Here is a 14490-nt window from a genome sequence, read left to right as displayed (position 1 = left end):
GTTTGAGCCACAGATGTCTATGTATTTACACACTGACCCCAATTATTAAGGAGAAAGTTTAAAAATAAGCTGAAATGGGATCAATGCCACTGAAATTTGTGACTGTTACTGTCGCTATCCAGCCCTGTGATAGGTTGCTACAAGTGCACTTGAGTACAGTGGGATCTCAATATTACAAAATCTTTTAAGATGCCATGGAGTTTCCGTATAAAATAATCAGGAGTGCAGCTTGCTTTTTTCCAGACAGAAGTGACCCTTGTGTTTATCACATGAGTGAAGTGAAAATTATGATTGCCTTTGAGCATCAAGTCTCTCATATATTGTATACTTTCCCTCTTCACTGAGAATGTTTTTTTCATGATTTACTTGCCTGATTACTGCTGTGAATCTATGTAATGTTATCAAAATGGCTGATAGTGTTAGAAGATTGGAAACAGAGCCGAATTTCTTGGCTATTTCTCGGGAGATGTAAAAACAGTTTGGATAATAGAGTATCTGCACTATTTAAAATTGAGGTTTTAACCTGAGAAACAACCTTAATCTAGTTGGGAAAAAATAAAAATCCATCAGGCACTTCTCTCAGTTGCAACTTCATAAACTTGAAGCAATGAGCAATTTTATATCATTCACACACACACAGTACTTGTTCAGCACATCTATATGTACAGCCTTGGCAGTGTTACAGTTTCTCCTTTGCTGCACAGAAAGACTTTTCCGAAACAAAATTTGTTCATAGCTCCGCCACCCACTGAAAACAATAGCAGTCATGATTTTGCTGGAGTATCACTATTTCTGAAGCTGCTGATAATTAGACTTAATAGCACTGGTGACCTTGGCAATGGTATGTTTATAGCTAATGGATCAGTTTTCTTTTTTTTAAATCACTCAGACGATTATAGCTCATTCAGTCCAAGATTAGCGAACAGGCTCTGTGAACTGTGCAATCTGTGTACTCAAATTGATGACGTGCTCTAAACGGAAGGAGGTCGACTGATTCCATCAAGAAGCAATCGGCCTGGAGGGAGTAGCATTTCGGATGAGTGCCATACTTCAGATTTGCATTAAAAGACAATTTTAAAACTTAAAATTGCCACGCAGTTGATATATTCATGGGATCACTGGGGAAAAAAATGGTCGCTGCCATTCAATATTCTTATTAAAATGCAGGAAAATCCAGAGGAACTTACAGATTTCTAAATTTACAGTCTAAGTCGCCGAACTCGTTGCAGGAGAATCTGGGCCAATATATCCAGGGCACATGATCCTTAATTGACTACTTACTGATTGATTCAGTCATATGTATACAGAATACTCCAGTGACTGAAAGTGCCTCTATTTTTACAAACCACTGTGTTCACTTAAGTCTATCTGCATATGTATGTATGTGTGCATGCATGTGCATACATGTGCTTGAGTGTAGGTATTCATTGACATTATTCAAACTATATTTCAAGATTGTCATTTTACCACACAACTGGTTCAAAACTGGTAGATATAAAGTGCAGAGCATATCTGACAATACTTGAGGTATATTGTGACTGTGCTCTGCACTTTGACCACTCGATAACAGCCTGCATGTATTTCATCATGCCAAGAGATCACAGATGATAGTGTCTGTTTTCTCAGAACATTAAAGACTCAATGCTAAATTAATAAAGTGCCAGAACTTCCAACAAACTGCCTGAAGACCTTATAAACCTGACTTCACATTGGACTGAAGTTATAATCCACATGATATAGCCTCCTGAAAGGCATCTCGCACCACTTACCTTAAATGCATTCAGGACTCCAATCAGAATATGATTATTTAGAGGTATACTGGCACTTGTGCACTGAGATGCACCTGATACCATCACTGTGACAGTGGGCAGTATAACTGTAGTCTTATCCTGTATGGCATTACAGCTTTAATTACTTCAAACACAACTTAATTTGAGCTACAGATTTTTCAGAACCACAGTGGATGTGTATGAGACTGGTTGATGTCCTACATTTCAGCACAGAAGATATAGGTCAGTGAAAGTAACTGCTGCATTATTTAGCACAGTTACATGCAGAATTCTTTAATGATCTGGGGAAAAACACACACAGTTTAGATTAACTATTTGGACAAGAGAGCATAGCTGAACTATTTAAGTGATGTGTTTAAAGGTGTACTGATTCATGAACAAAGTGTTCAGTTAAGCTGATCATTTTAATAAGATTTATGTTATGTATTTATGAGCAAAAGTTAGCGCACCATTTTTTGATGAAAAAATGGTCTTTCATTTACAATTTTCTCATCCGGTTGATGTGTTGGGAGTAAAATGAAAACAATAAACTAAATCATAGCTATTCTCGTAAAACTTTATCTTCAGCCTTCCTCACCTGCATGCCGCCCCTTGAAAACTTCACCTGTAGGCTCAGGTTGCATATGTACACTGACTAGGCCCAGCTCTACCTTGTCACCATCTTTCTCAACACCTTCATTGCTTTTATATTGTCAGACAGGATGAGCCGCAATTTCCTCCAGCCATTGATTTTGGTCCTCGCCGCAAACTTGGTACCCTCGCCACTGATTCCACCTTCCTCCCCTGCCATTGTCTCAGGTTCGACTGAGTTGAACTTCCAACTTTATATCCTCTCCAATACAAAGACTACCTACTTCCAGGTCCATAACATTGTCCACCTCCACTCCTACCTCAGCTCATCTGCTGCTGAAACCATTATCCATGCATTTGGCACCTCCAGTTTCGACTATTTGCATGTTCTCCTGACCAACCTCTCATTTTTCACCCTCCATAATCTTCCATGTACTTAAAATTCTGTCCATATCCTATCCAGCACCAAGTCCTACCCATCCATCAGCCTTACCTTGCTGTCCTACATTAGCTTCCATTCCCTCAACACCTCAAATCTGAAATTCTCAACCTTGTATTTAAATACCTTCATGTCTGGTCCCTTCCTATCTCTGTAACCATCTTCATCCATACAGCATCTTCTCCCTGAACTCTCTGTTCCTTTGACTCTGGCCTCTTGTGTATCCCACCTGCTTTTGCCAAACTATTGGCCATACTTTCAGCTGCTTAGATCCCACACTAGAATTCCCTCCCTAAATCTCTCTGTCCTTCCATCTCCTTCACCTCCTCTAAGTCACTCCTTAAAACCCGCCTCTTTGACCAAGCTTTTATTCTCCCCCCCCCACCCCCCCCCCCCCTAATAGCTCTGCCTTTGGCTCTAGATCCATTTTTGTGAGTATGCCCCTGTGGAGTGTCTTGGGCCATTTCTCTAGTTTAAAGGTGTTACATAAATGCAAGTTACTGTTGTTTAGAAGGTGATGACTGATGCGCAAAATGTTGGAAGGACTGATGGAAGGAAATATAATGAGAGTGAAGACACTAATTAAGCAGTTGTATAGCCTGCTAACACTGCCAGGTTATTTCACTGGGTTACATACCCTGCTAACATGGCCAGTTTTTTTTCCCACTCATCAATATGTTAAGTGTTTGTAAATTTGATATTTCAGAACGATACAATTTTTTTCATTTCGTGTAAGGAAATTATGACTTGAACTTCAGCAAACATGGCGTAGAGAAAACTTTATGGAGGCTTGTGCAGTCTGTCAAAGAATTCCCTGGAGACAGTACTCCAGTAAGAAAATCTGACAATTGCCATACCCTTGACTATTCATCTAAAAATACATGTCTGTACCAAATTTTAAATTATTATGTATAAGTTGATCTTTAAAATGTAAAAGCTCACCATGCAATGGTAGCCTTCTGATCTGTATTGCTATTTTAAGTGCTAGGTCACTAAAACATGAGTCTATTAATTAATGTTGCCAATATTAACAGATGAACACTTGCAGGGTAAAGTGCGGAACAATCACAAGACAATGCGCAAGCCACAGAAGTCCCGCCTCTATCGAAAAATTGGGGTTACCGCCCCCAAAAGGAAGTGGAGAGCTAAATCAAGTGCTCCACTTCCTTTCTGTGGCAGTAGCAAGGCGCAATGCCACACACTGGGCCGTGTAGCACTGCTGCGTAAGAGGGGCTCTTTCCTGAATTAAAGGTAAGGGCCCAAGCTGCATGCACAGCAGCAAAAAAAGGGTCCTACCTGGACCACCGGGGAGAGGGTTGCCATGCCAGCAGGCCGGCACTCAAGCACAGTACCAGGCTGACCGATCACGGCATGGACCCGCCACTCAAAGCGCCAACAGGGCGCACAAAAAAAATCAAATTTTTTTTTTTTTTTTTTTTTTTAAACAGCACACATTCCCTTTAACTTTCGCCCTTCGAGCAGCCGGCCGCCCAGTACACGTCCCCTGAAGCTGTCGCTCTCACTGCACGGCACAGCTTCAGAGGGCGATACCTAATTTAGGGTCCGGGGCGCTAACGGAGTGCTGTGCATGGTGACGACGTCAGTATCGGCAGTGCAGTGGAACGAGGCGCTACGGGTTACCGCCGCCACTAAACACCCGCCAAATTTAGGGGGAGTCGTTAGCGCCGCCGCGCGCTGTTGCAAATTTGTTAGCACCCCAATGGGAGACACAAATGACCCGAATTTCTCGGTCTTAATGTTTTTGTATCAGTCCTCTTTCTGCTATTTTAACATAGGCATCAGCCTGTTTATTTTAAGTGGGTCATAAAAACACTCAAATCCTCCATCCTATCACCTATCTCCAACCTTCCCTTTTGTTCTAAAGTCCAAAAACATGTTGTCTGCACATCTGCCTCTCTCATTAGTGGCTGCTCCTGCAGCCAACTTGATCCACCAGCTGAAACTCCATCCCTGAGCATCTCCCCTTGCCACTTCCCTGCCTGCCTTCAAAAATCTCCTTAGACTCCCCCTCCCCCTTTTTCCTCTTCGTTTTCCTTTTTCCCTTTGCCTGCTTTTTCTCCATTCACCATCCACTACATTATATTAGATAACTCAAAAACCAACAGGATGGTGTGTAGCAGCAAATGGAAAACTAACCAGATCTTGGGAAATAGTGGCAGAAAGATAGAGCACTAATCCCAGGAGGTGAAAATCAGACTGTACAAGACACTGGTATGGCCACATCTGGAGTACATACTGCAGCTTTTGAAGGGGTGCAGAAAAGGGCACCCAAACCGATACCTAGCTTAAAGTGTCTGAGCAATGAAGAGCGCTTGAACAATCTGGGATTATTTTCTCTGGAAAGAGAAGGCTCAAGGGAGATATTATTCAAGTATTCAAAATTCTAAAGAAAATAGGTAATTTGAAACCTGGTAATATGTTCAAAAATAGCATGAACTCTAGAGACAGGGGACATGGGCTAAAGCTTATAGATAGTTTAGATTTAACCACGTTATACAGAGAGTGGTGAACTCATGGAATGGACTTCCCATGGAGGCACAGGGGATATTGTGGAAGAATTGGATAGATATTTGAGAATAAGAGATGTTAGTCAGATGGATTGCAGTGTTTTATGGTCATGTATTTTCCCCCTATGGTTAGGGAAATAATTTTATTTCAACTGAATGCAGGTGTATGGAACTAATATTTCATACATCCCTTCCACATGATAGGAAATTGGCCCTTTTGATGGATGCTGGGAAGTTTACATCTTCTGACCTGATGTTATGTACCCACTCCACTCCTGCCCTATATACCTTCAAAGAGCTCAATTCATTTTCCCTCAGTTTTGAGAATGTTCTCTAAGCTCCTGTTGCTATTAATCAGCTTCCACAACCAGGTCCTGCTGTTTTTTGTGACACTGAGGAGAAATTAGTACAATTCATAGCTCTTTTCGGTGCTTAATTGTTATACTATTTCTCTTCTCGTTGATTCCTGGCATGCCATAGCAATGGAGTTGGCTTTTTATAATGCCTTGTTTTTGTTCGTTTGTTCATTAATCTTGCTTAATTGCCTTTGTTGGGTGTACAATTCACTGTTCTCAACATATCTCTAATGGTGCTATTTCCTTGTGCATTCAGCAGGCCTAGTCTACAAAACAATAAGTACCTAATATTCTCAGCTAATCCAGTGGATTTTTTTTTGCACCAGTGATATCCTCAGAATATAGCTTTTCCCTTTTTAAGAAAAAAATGTCCATCCCAGTGGAAGGTATCTTTCCCCCAAGACCTTGGCTTTGGCACTTTACAGTCTCATAAACATGCAGAATGTGAAGCTTGGTACTCTGGCTTTGAGCGAAGCCCCAGATTCTAGCATTAAAGCATGGTGTATTTAGAGCAAGGGACCTAAAATAGGCCTTTTTGGTCCCTGCTGCAGTTGTGCCTAAGATATTTGGAGGAAAAATACCAGTCTGTGTGAGGGTTTTGTATTGTTCAAACCCAGAAAACACTAGATTCTATATTCTGCTAAAGAGAGATGCTTTCTTCACCCTTCCTGATCCCAAGTTGCAGGGGATATACTAGAAATCTCACCCAGCCATCTTCCGGTTTCCAGAAGATTAAATAAAAGCAATCATCCTAAATGAGAATACATTACATGGAGAATGAGAGTACGGGGAATTAAGAATATTAAATGATAAGTATTGAGTGGTAGACTGGATCAATTCCTACTTGAATCCATTAAAATAAGTGCTCTTACCTGGTCAAGGACTCTGAGGCGCCTTTAAAAAGTTGAAATTGTCTAACCACCTTCAGTGTGTCAGTGCAGCCCTCGGTCGCCTGAGGACAAGAGTGTTCGAAGACTAGGATCTCAAACCTAGCACCAAGCTCATGGTCTACAGAGCAGTAGTGATACCAGCCCTCCTATATACTTCAGAGACATGGACTATGTACAGTAGACACCTCAAAGCACTGGAGAAGTACCACCAATGCTGCCTCCGCAAAATCTTGCAAATTAATTGGCAGGATAGGCACACCAACGTCAGCGTTCTATCTCAGGCCAACATCCCCAGCATCGAGGCATTGACCACGCTCGATCAGCTCCGATGGACGGGCCACATTGTCCACATGCCCGATACTAGACTCCTGAAACAAGCACTCTACTCTGAGCTATGTCATGGCAAGTGAATCCCAGGAGGGGAGAGAAAACACTTCAAGGACATCCTTGAAGCCTCCTTTAAAAAAAATGTAACATTCCCACTGACTCTTGGAATCCCTGGCCCAAGACTGCTCAAAGTGGAGGAGAAGCATCCAAGAAGGCGCCGAACACCTCAAGTCCCTTCTTCGGGAGCATGTGGAAGCCAAGTACAAACAGCAGCAGGAGCGTACGACAAATCAAGCACCCCACCCACACACCCATCCCTCCAACCACCATTTTTCCTACCTGTAATGGAGACTATAGATACCGCATTGGTCTCATCAGTCACCTTTGAACTCATTTTACTGTGGAAGCAAGTCATCCTCGACAATGGGGGACTGCTGAAGAAGAAGATGATAGCCCAGGTGCTGTTACAAATAGACATGAGAATTGTTTAAATTGTGTCTCATCCAAATGCCAAATTTTTATCAAATTTCCTAGACTAACTTGATAGCCTAAAATTACAATGAAGATTATAAACCACAAGAAAAATATATTGAACATTAAATGGGAAAATGAACAGTAAGTACCTCAGAAATTGATACAGTGCTACTTTGGTATGTCTCCTACAGTATGTGAGGGATGCCTGAATGATTAAAAACAATTAAGGAGGAGCGGGGTCTACTTGGGACATCCCAAGCCTGCAATCAAAACATCTGACAAAAACATTGTTATGATGTTGACCAAATTTAAACAATAATGTTTGGTAAATAGATGAAGAATACTTCACAATGCTGCCTTCCAGAAACTATTGAAGGAAACCTAACTAAAAGATTGACTCGGTGGATAATCTTACTATTTACTCTGGAACTTGATGAATCAACTGCAGCTGGTATATAGCTGGGGCAATCGAAACAAAAGCAGCCAAACTGACCTGGTTTTATCCAACTAATAGGGAATATTTTGCCCGCATGCTCTCCATTAGTTTAAATGATAGAGAAGAAAAGTGACAGTGAAGTGGTAGGTTATTGTGTATCATAAGGAAAGAAACAATTACAGCAGGTTATAGGAAGAACCGGTATTTTAAGACTTCTGATGGTTTGTAGAAGAAGGTGGGGTCACTGTTTTCGAGGCCTGTATGTAGCCCGAGTGATAAAATAACAGATCTTTAGACGAAAAGTAAGCTTTCTACAGTCCTAATTCTGAGGAAGTGCAACGATCTGCCTATATAAAACCGCAGTAAATGTTTACTTAAATGTTAGAAATACCGCGCAACAAAATATTTTACTGTTAATTGATATTCACTCTTTGCTTTCAAAACACTTCTATTCAATTAATGCAGTGAATACTGTGACTCTGTAATAAGAGGCTATAGGAATTGAGATTAGTATGGACAGCTCTAGATGAAGGCCTAACACTGGCACATGTGCAATGCACCAAATCACCACCTTCTGTACTGTAGCTTCTATGATTCTTTGAAAACAAAGGGTTAAAAATCACTTTCAAATTGATTTCCCCCAACAATCTACATTAACATTAATATCCTGAAGCAGAGTAATCAAATACTGGCAACTTCTAGCAATAAAGCTCATCAGCTTCAGCAATTGTAATAGGATTCTAACTGGTTTGCATTATTTAAGTGATGCCCACGGCTCTAAACATGAATATTCTTCAGGAATTTTAGCTCAATTTATTATCTGGTTTCCAGCGAGAATAGACTAATTAAAATATAATTTAATATTAGAATGTTTATATAATATTTATAATTCAATCTAATTAGTATTGTCTTGGTCCTTTTTTCTGTGATGGAAGCTATTTTTCAATTAAAATATTGCACGGAAAGGTTTTGAAACTGAGAATGTTCTTATTGTGCTTCTTTCAATGAAATGTTTCTTTATATATTTAACATTCAATACATTACACTTCTGTTTTGGTAGGATTACTTAACAAACCTGATGACAAATGACAGCATCAATTACTTTAAATTATCCAAGAAGATTTATCCTCACAGACCAGTTATGCTGTTGATCAGCCATGCAGCACCCCATGGCCCCGAGGATTCAGCTCCACAATTCTCCAACCTCTTCCCAAATGCTTCTCAGCACATGTGAGTGTTAACAGTATTATAATTCAGTCTTTTGGCCATCAAAGAGATGTAGTAGACATTACAGTTTTCATATTTTGTCTTTCAAGCAACTTACAAGCAGTCCATTGTAGATTTATGTTTAAATTGGTACTCCACTGTGGTTCATAGAGTAAGTAGAGTGTGTGTCATGTTGTGATACTAATGCAGCTCAGCAGGGCCCCAAAACTGCTGAGTTAGTCAGTCTCATTTATGGTGATGGGACGAGGGATTCTGCAAACCACCTTAGTCTCCCTGGACTTAGCAGGGAGAAAATCCTTCTGACCACTGTTCAGTGATTCCTGCATGGAAACCATGTGGGAATAGGTATGAGCTTAGGGGGTTGGGATAGCCCCCATGGAATAATCGCCCACAGAACTCGGTCCTGGTTTGTGCAAGAAGCATTTCATTTGGATAAGGTATTGGAGGAGCCACCCCTGCTTGTGGAAAAAGTGCCCGAGAATGAGTAGCTGCCTGCTGGAGGGGAGAGGTAAGAGGAGAAAATCGGAGGGGAAATTTGGGACAAGAGCTAATTTAAAAACAAGAAATTAATAAAAATGTGTTTAAGTTGCTGCTCATGTCTCTTCCGATCATTTAAAACTTGCTGTTTAACTGATCTCAAAGGGACGCTGTGGCAGTTTTAAAAAAAATGGCTACTTCTCAATTAGTATCTGGTCAACCAATCCAGGCCCAACAGAAACAATCAGCCTTTCCTCTGACATTTGTGTAAAATCCCTTTGGGATAACTCTGCTTATCCCAGTTATTTTTTTTAGCAGATTATGAACTGCTTTAATATGGAGCACAAAGAATTTTAGATAAAATTTCAACACCAGAGAGACAAAACCCTTTGACTGTGTGTTTAGGAAACCTGTCAGTGTTTTTACTTTTACCTGACAAACTTACCAATGCAACAGGTTTTCCATCCTGCAATACAGGTTCCCCACATGATCCATAGTAAATAGTCTGTCTCAAAATCACATATCTGTCAGCAGAAAGCACTTTGTAATGGAGATGATAATGTATAAAGATATAAAACATTGTCTGAGTGTCTAAGTGCAAATAATTGTACCCAAAATCCTTATAGATAAGAATAATTGTAGATAATTTTCACAAAAAACCTTGAAAATCAAGTCTACAACTTTGTTGGTTTTCAACTGAGATTCAAAATCTACGTGGATGCTCAGATTTCCCCCATTAATGCAAATCCCAGCAATCTAAAATCCTGTGTATTTGCTGATATTGTTTTGGAATCGATTATGCAAGAGGATCATATCATTGGTAGGAAACGATGGCCCCATTATTTACGGGGTGGGTATGGGGGCAGCTGAAAATGGCCAAAGAAACTGGCAAGGCGGAGATCAATGATTGGGGCTTGGGGAGGGGAGAGAGATCGGCCATCATCGGGACTGCAGGGTTGTAGGGGGGCGAGGTGTGATCGGCGATCGTGGTGGGGTGGGGGGGGGAGAGAGAGAGTGGCCTTGATTGCCAAGGGGGGCTGGGGGAAGTCAAATGTCAACAAGGAGTTCTGGAAAAGGCACTTACCTTGGGGAGCTGACAGCACCCGCTTCCATTTCACTGCCGGATTTCCGGATTCCCTGGGAAACGCACTCAACGTCAGTGAATTTTAAATCGGCCCACCAATTGCACAGTGGGAGCCCGATTTAAATATGTTAATGAAGTGTTGGGGACACATTCCCATATTTAAGTCTTTAAAACCCCTCTCCCACCTGTTGTGGGGAGGGGGGGGGGTGCAATTGCTAATAGCGAGGCCCATGAATGTTCTAGGCATTAAAAGTAAGGTTATGCCAAGCAAGTTCGACACACAGCAATTTGTTTCTGGTTCTAGGTACTGCACTTATCAACATCATGCCAGTTCTGTCAGCTAACAAAATAGTTTTGCCAGTTATCAGCATCTTGATTAGATCAGCTTATGTAATACAGTCTGAACTTGAGTCACTTTTTGTGTTCAGAACTGTCTGATAAGCTTAGAAATGTCAGGGCAAATAGATGTTTGTGGTAAACCCGCATCTATGCGTGCCAAAACTGTGCATTCAAGGAAGAAAGAAAGTTATCATCTCTATGTCATGACAAACACAAGTGGGTTATCCAAGATTACCAGTAGCATAGGTCACAAGGCAGCACAAACGCTGACACAATGCTACTGCTGGAATCATTCTGACTGAGCTTTTGGACACCGGTAAGAAATTGGCATCTGAGTAATGACATTGCAGTGATATTGCCAATCAGATGTCTACGTATAGATACATTCTGATTTAGTGGAACTGTCCTGCTTATAATGCTGGGACACTTCATTAATGCTTATGTTTGTATTTGGAACAAAAGTGCATTTGCTACATGTGTGAGCACAGTGGATGTTGCACATGCAGGCACACAGATTTGTTTAACATATTACCTGCTGGGAGATGAGGAAAGGGACAGGTGGTAGAAAGAAGCAGTTTATACTGGCAAGCATCCACTTGTTTCAATCTGTACCAGTGTTAGATCTACCATTGAGGTGGGCCTTGTCAGTGCCAATTTGGAATTAATTTTGATAATTTATACTTTCATTTTTTTGCTTGCTAATTTTCTCCTTTGAACAGTTTTGAGTGCCACTCACTCTCCAGTACAAGACACAAGTGACCATTGTGAATTAAGCCCAGACAGTGTGTGTCATCAAGCTATCCAACAGTAGATTAGCATCATAGACAAGCTGTGTCATGTCGTTGTTTAATGTCAAAACATACACACTTTAGCTAAGGTTTGAGGTACTGCTAAAGAAGTGGAAAAGCTGACCGATACTCCCCTCCCTAATTTGGGCGTTGACGACAATTTTAATGTCCGTAACACAACCCAATAAAAACAGCTAACTCAGTAGAAACAAGGAATCAAGTCTGGATCTTCCCAGTCTGTGTGGTTTAGTTATTCACTAGATAAACTTGCTGAACCTTCAGGAGAATCCAGAATGAGCTAGTTTACTTTCAAAAGGCAGATAACAAAATTCCTTATTTAATATTAATAAATAAGCTTTATATCCAGTAATATGTCCTTACAATACAGTACAAATGCACACAGGGCCCATACTTGAGAGAAGGTCACTCTGTGACCAGTAACCTTTATTAGCCAGCATTGAAGTGAAGAAGGTGGGTGGAGCTTCCCCTTCTATACCTGAAAGTCCAGGTTAGGAGTGTCTCCCACAAGTTCACCACCTAGTGGTCAGTGTTCTCACAGTGTCAACTGAGGTCAGTTTATACATGGGTTACAATGACAGTTGAATACATGACATCACTTCCCCCCCAAAGTCTTATTGGGATCACAGGTTAAGTCTCTCTGGTGGTTTACGCTCCCTTGTTGAGCGCCTGAGTTGAGGCTCCAGTTGTTGGGCATTGGCCTGAGTGTCTGCTGTTTGCGGTGCCTCAGGCCTGTCCGGAATGCCCACAGTGACTGGGCTCTCCACCACTTGGTTCCGGTGTTCGGTCACCTGTGGTGGAGTGAACTCTACATCGTGTTCTTTCTCTGCTTCTTCTATGGGGTTGCTGAACCTCCTTTTTGTTTGATCCACGTGTTTGCGGCAGATTTGTCCATTGGTAAGTTTAACTACCAGAATCCTATTCCCCTCTTTGGCAATCACAGTGCCTGCGAGCCATTTGGGCCCTGCAGCATAGTTGAGGACAAAGACAGGGTCATTGACAGCAATACATCGCGCCCTCGCATTCCCGTCATGGTAGTCACATTGTGACCGGTGCCTGCTCTCAACAATTTCTTTCATGGTGGGGTGTATAAGGATAACCTGGTTTTGAGCGTCCTTTTCATTAGCAGCTCTGCGGGTGGAACTCCTGTGAGCGAGTGTGGTCGGAATCTATTGGCCAACAGGAGGCTTGATAAGCGGCTTTGTAGGGAACCCCCTTGGATTCTGAGCAGCCCCTGTTTTATTATCTGCACTGCTCGTTCCGCCTGGCCGTTTGAGGCCGGCTTGAACGGTGCCATTCTGACATGGTTGATACCATTTCCTGCCATGATGTCCTGGAATTCAATGCTTATAAAGCACAGGCCATTGTCGCTGACCAAGACATCCGGTAGACCATGGGCGGTGAACATTGCCCGTAGACTTTCTACCGTGGCAGAGGATGTGCTTGAAATAAGAATGTCACACTCGATCCATTTGGAGTAGGCATCTACTACAAATAAAAACATTTTTCCCATGAAAGAACCTGCGTAGTCCACATGGATGCGTGACCATGGCTTGGCGGGCCAGGACCAGGGGCTAAGGGGGGCTTCCCTGGGCTCATTGCCCAGCTGGGCACATGTGTTGCACCTGCGAACACAAAGTTCCAGGTCTGCATCTATCCCTGGCCACCAAACGTGTGACCTGGCAATTGCCTTCATCATGACAATGCCCGGGTACTCATTGTGGAGTTCTCTGATGAACACCTCTCTGCCTATCTGGGGCATGACTACTCGGTTTCCCCATAGTAGGCAATCGGCCTGAGTCGAGAGTTCACCCTTGCGCCTGTAAAATGGTTTAAATTCCTCAGGGCATGCCCCGTACATGGCTGCCCAGTCCCCATTCAGGACACATTTCTTGACTAAAGACAGTAGCGGGTCTCTATTTGTCCAGACTTTGATCTGATGGGCTGTCACGGGTGAGCCTTCGCTTTCGAAAGCTTCAACAGCCATGACCATCTCAGCAGTATGCTCGGTTGCCCCTTCGGTGGTAGCTAGTGGGAGCTTGCTAAGTGCATCGGTGCAGTTTTCAGTGCCCGGTCTGTGCCGAATTGTATAGTCATAGGGGGCTAACGTGAGTGCCCACCTCTGTATGCGGGCCGACGCATTTGCATTTATGGCCTTGTTGTCGGCCAAAAGGGACGTTAGGGGTTTGTGATCTGTCTCCAGTTCAAATTTCCTGCCAAACAGGTACTGTGCATTTTTTTTTACTGCATATACACATGCAAGCGGTTTCTTTTCTACCATCCCGTAGCCCCTTTCTGCCTGGGACAGACTTCTGGAGGCATAAGCTACCAGCTGTAACTGACCCTTGGCATTCACATGCTGCAACACACACCCGACACCATAGGACGATGCATCACACGTTAACACAAGTTTCTTACATGGGTCATATAGCGTTAACAGATTGTTGGAGCATAACAAATTGCATGCTCTATCAAAAGCCCTTTCCTGGCTGTCCCCCATCCTCATCACGGGCTGCGATACTGAAGAACACCTCCACAACCTGGAGGAGGTGCTACGCAGACTGGACCGGGTAGGTCCAGTGTAGCGGCTCTAACAGCGTGCTTAATTTGTGAAGAAAGTTACCAAAATAGTTCAGGAGCCCCAGGAACGAACGCAGCTCCATCATGTTACGGGGTCTGGGTGCTCTCTGGATCGCTTCCGTTTTGGATGTAGTAGGTCTGATCCCGTCTGCTTCTACCCTCATCCC

At 42.4% G+C, this 14490-nt stretch overlaps 1 protein-coding gene across 5 annotated transcripts in view; it reads left to right on the top strand.

The window, feature by feature from the left end:
• The window catches only part of LOC139277536 (extracellular sulfatase Sulf-2-like), a 383019-nt gene that overhangs the window by 291016 nt on the left and 77513 nt on the right, over positions 1–14490 (top strand). For all 5 annotated transcript variants that reach the window (XR_011596105.1, XM_070896109.1, XM_070896110.1 and 2 more), the window contains one exon: positions 8871–9040. Coding sequence is in view for 4 of the 5 variants with exons in the window: in XM_070896109.1 (XP_070752210.1) it covers positions 8871–9040 (170 nt within the window). In the remaining variant the exon portion in view is untranslated. The remainder of the gene's footprint in view (positions 1–8870; positions 9041–14490) is intronic.

Source organism: Pristiophorus japonicus, chromosome 12 (genome assembly GCF_044704955.1).
Source record: "Pristiophorus japonicus isolate sPriJap1 chromosome 12, sPriJap1.hap1, whole genome shotgun sequence".
Classification (NCBI taxonomy): Eukaryota; Metazoa; Chordata; class Chondrichthyes; family Pristiophoridae; genus Pristiophorus; species Pristiophorus japonicus.
Note: the sequence above shows the minus strand (reverse complement) of the source record. Positions and strands in the feature narration are given on the sequence as shown.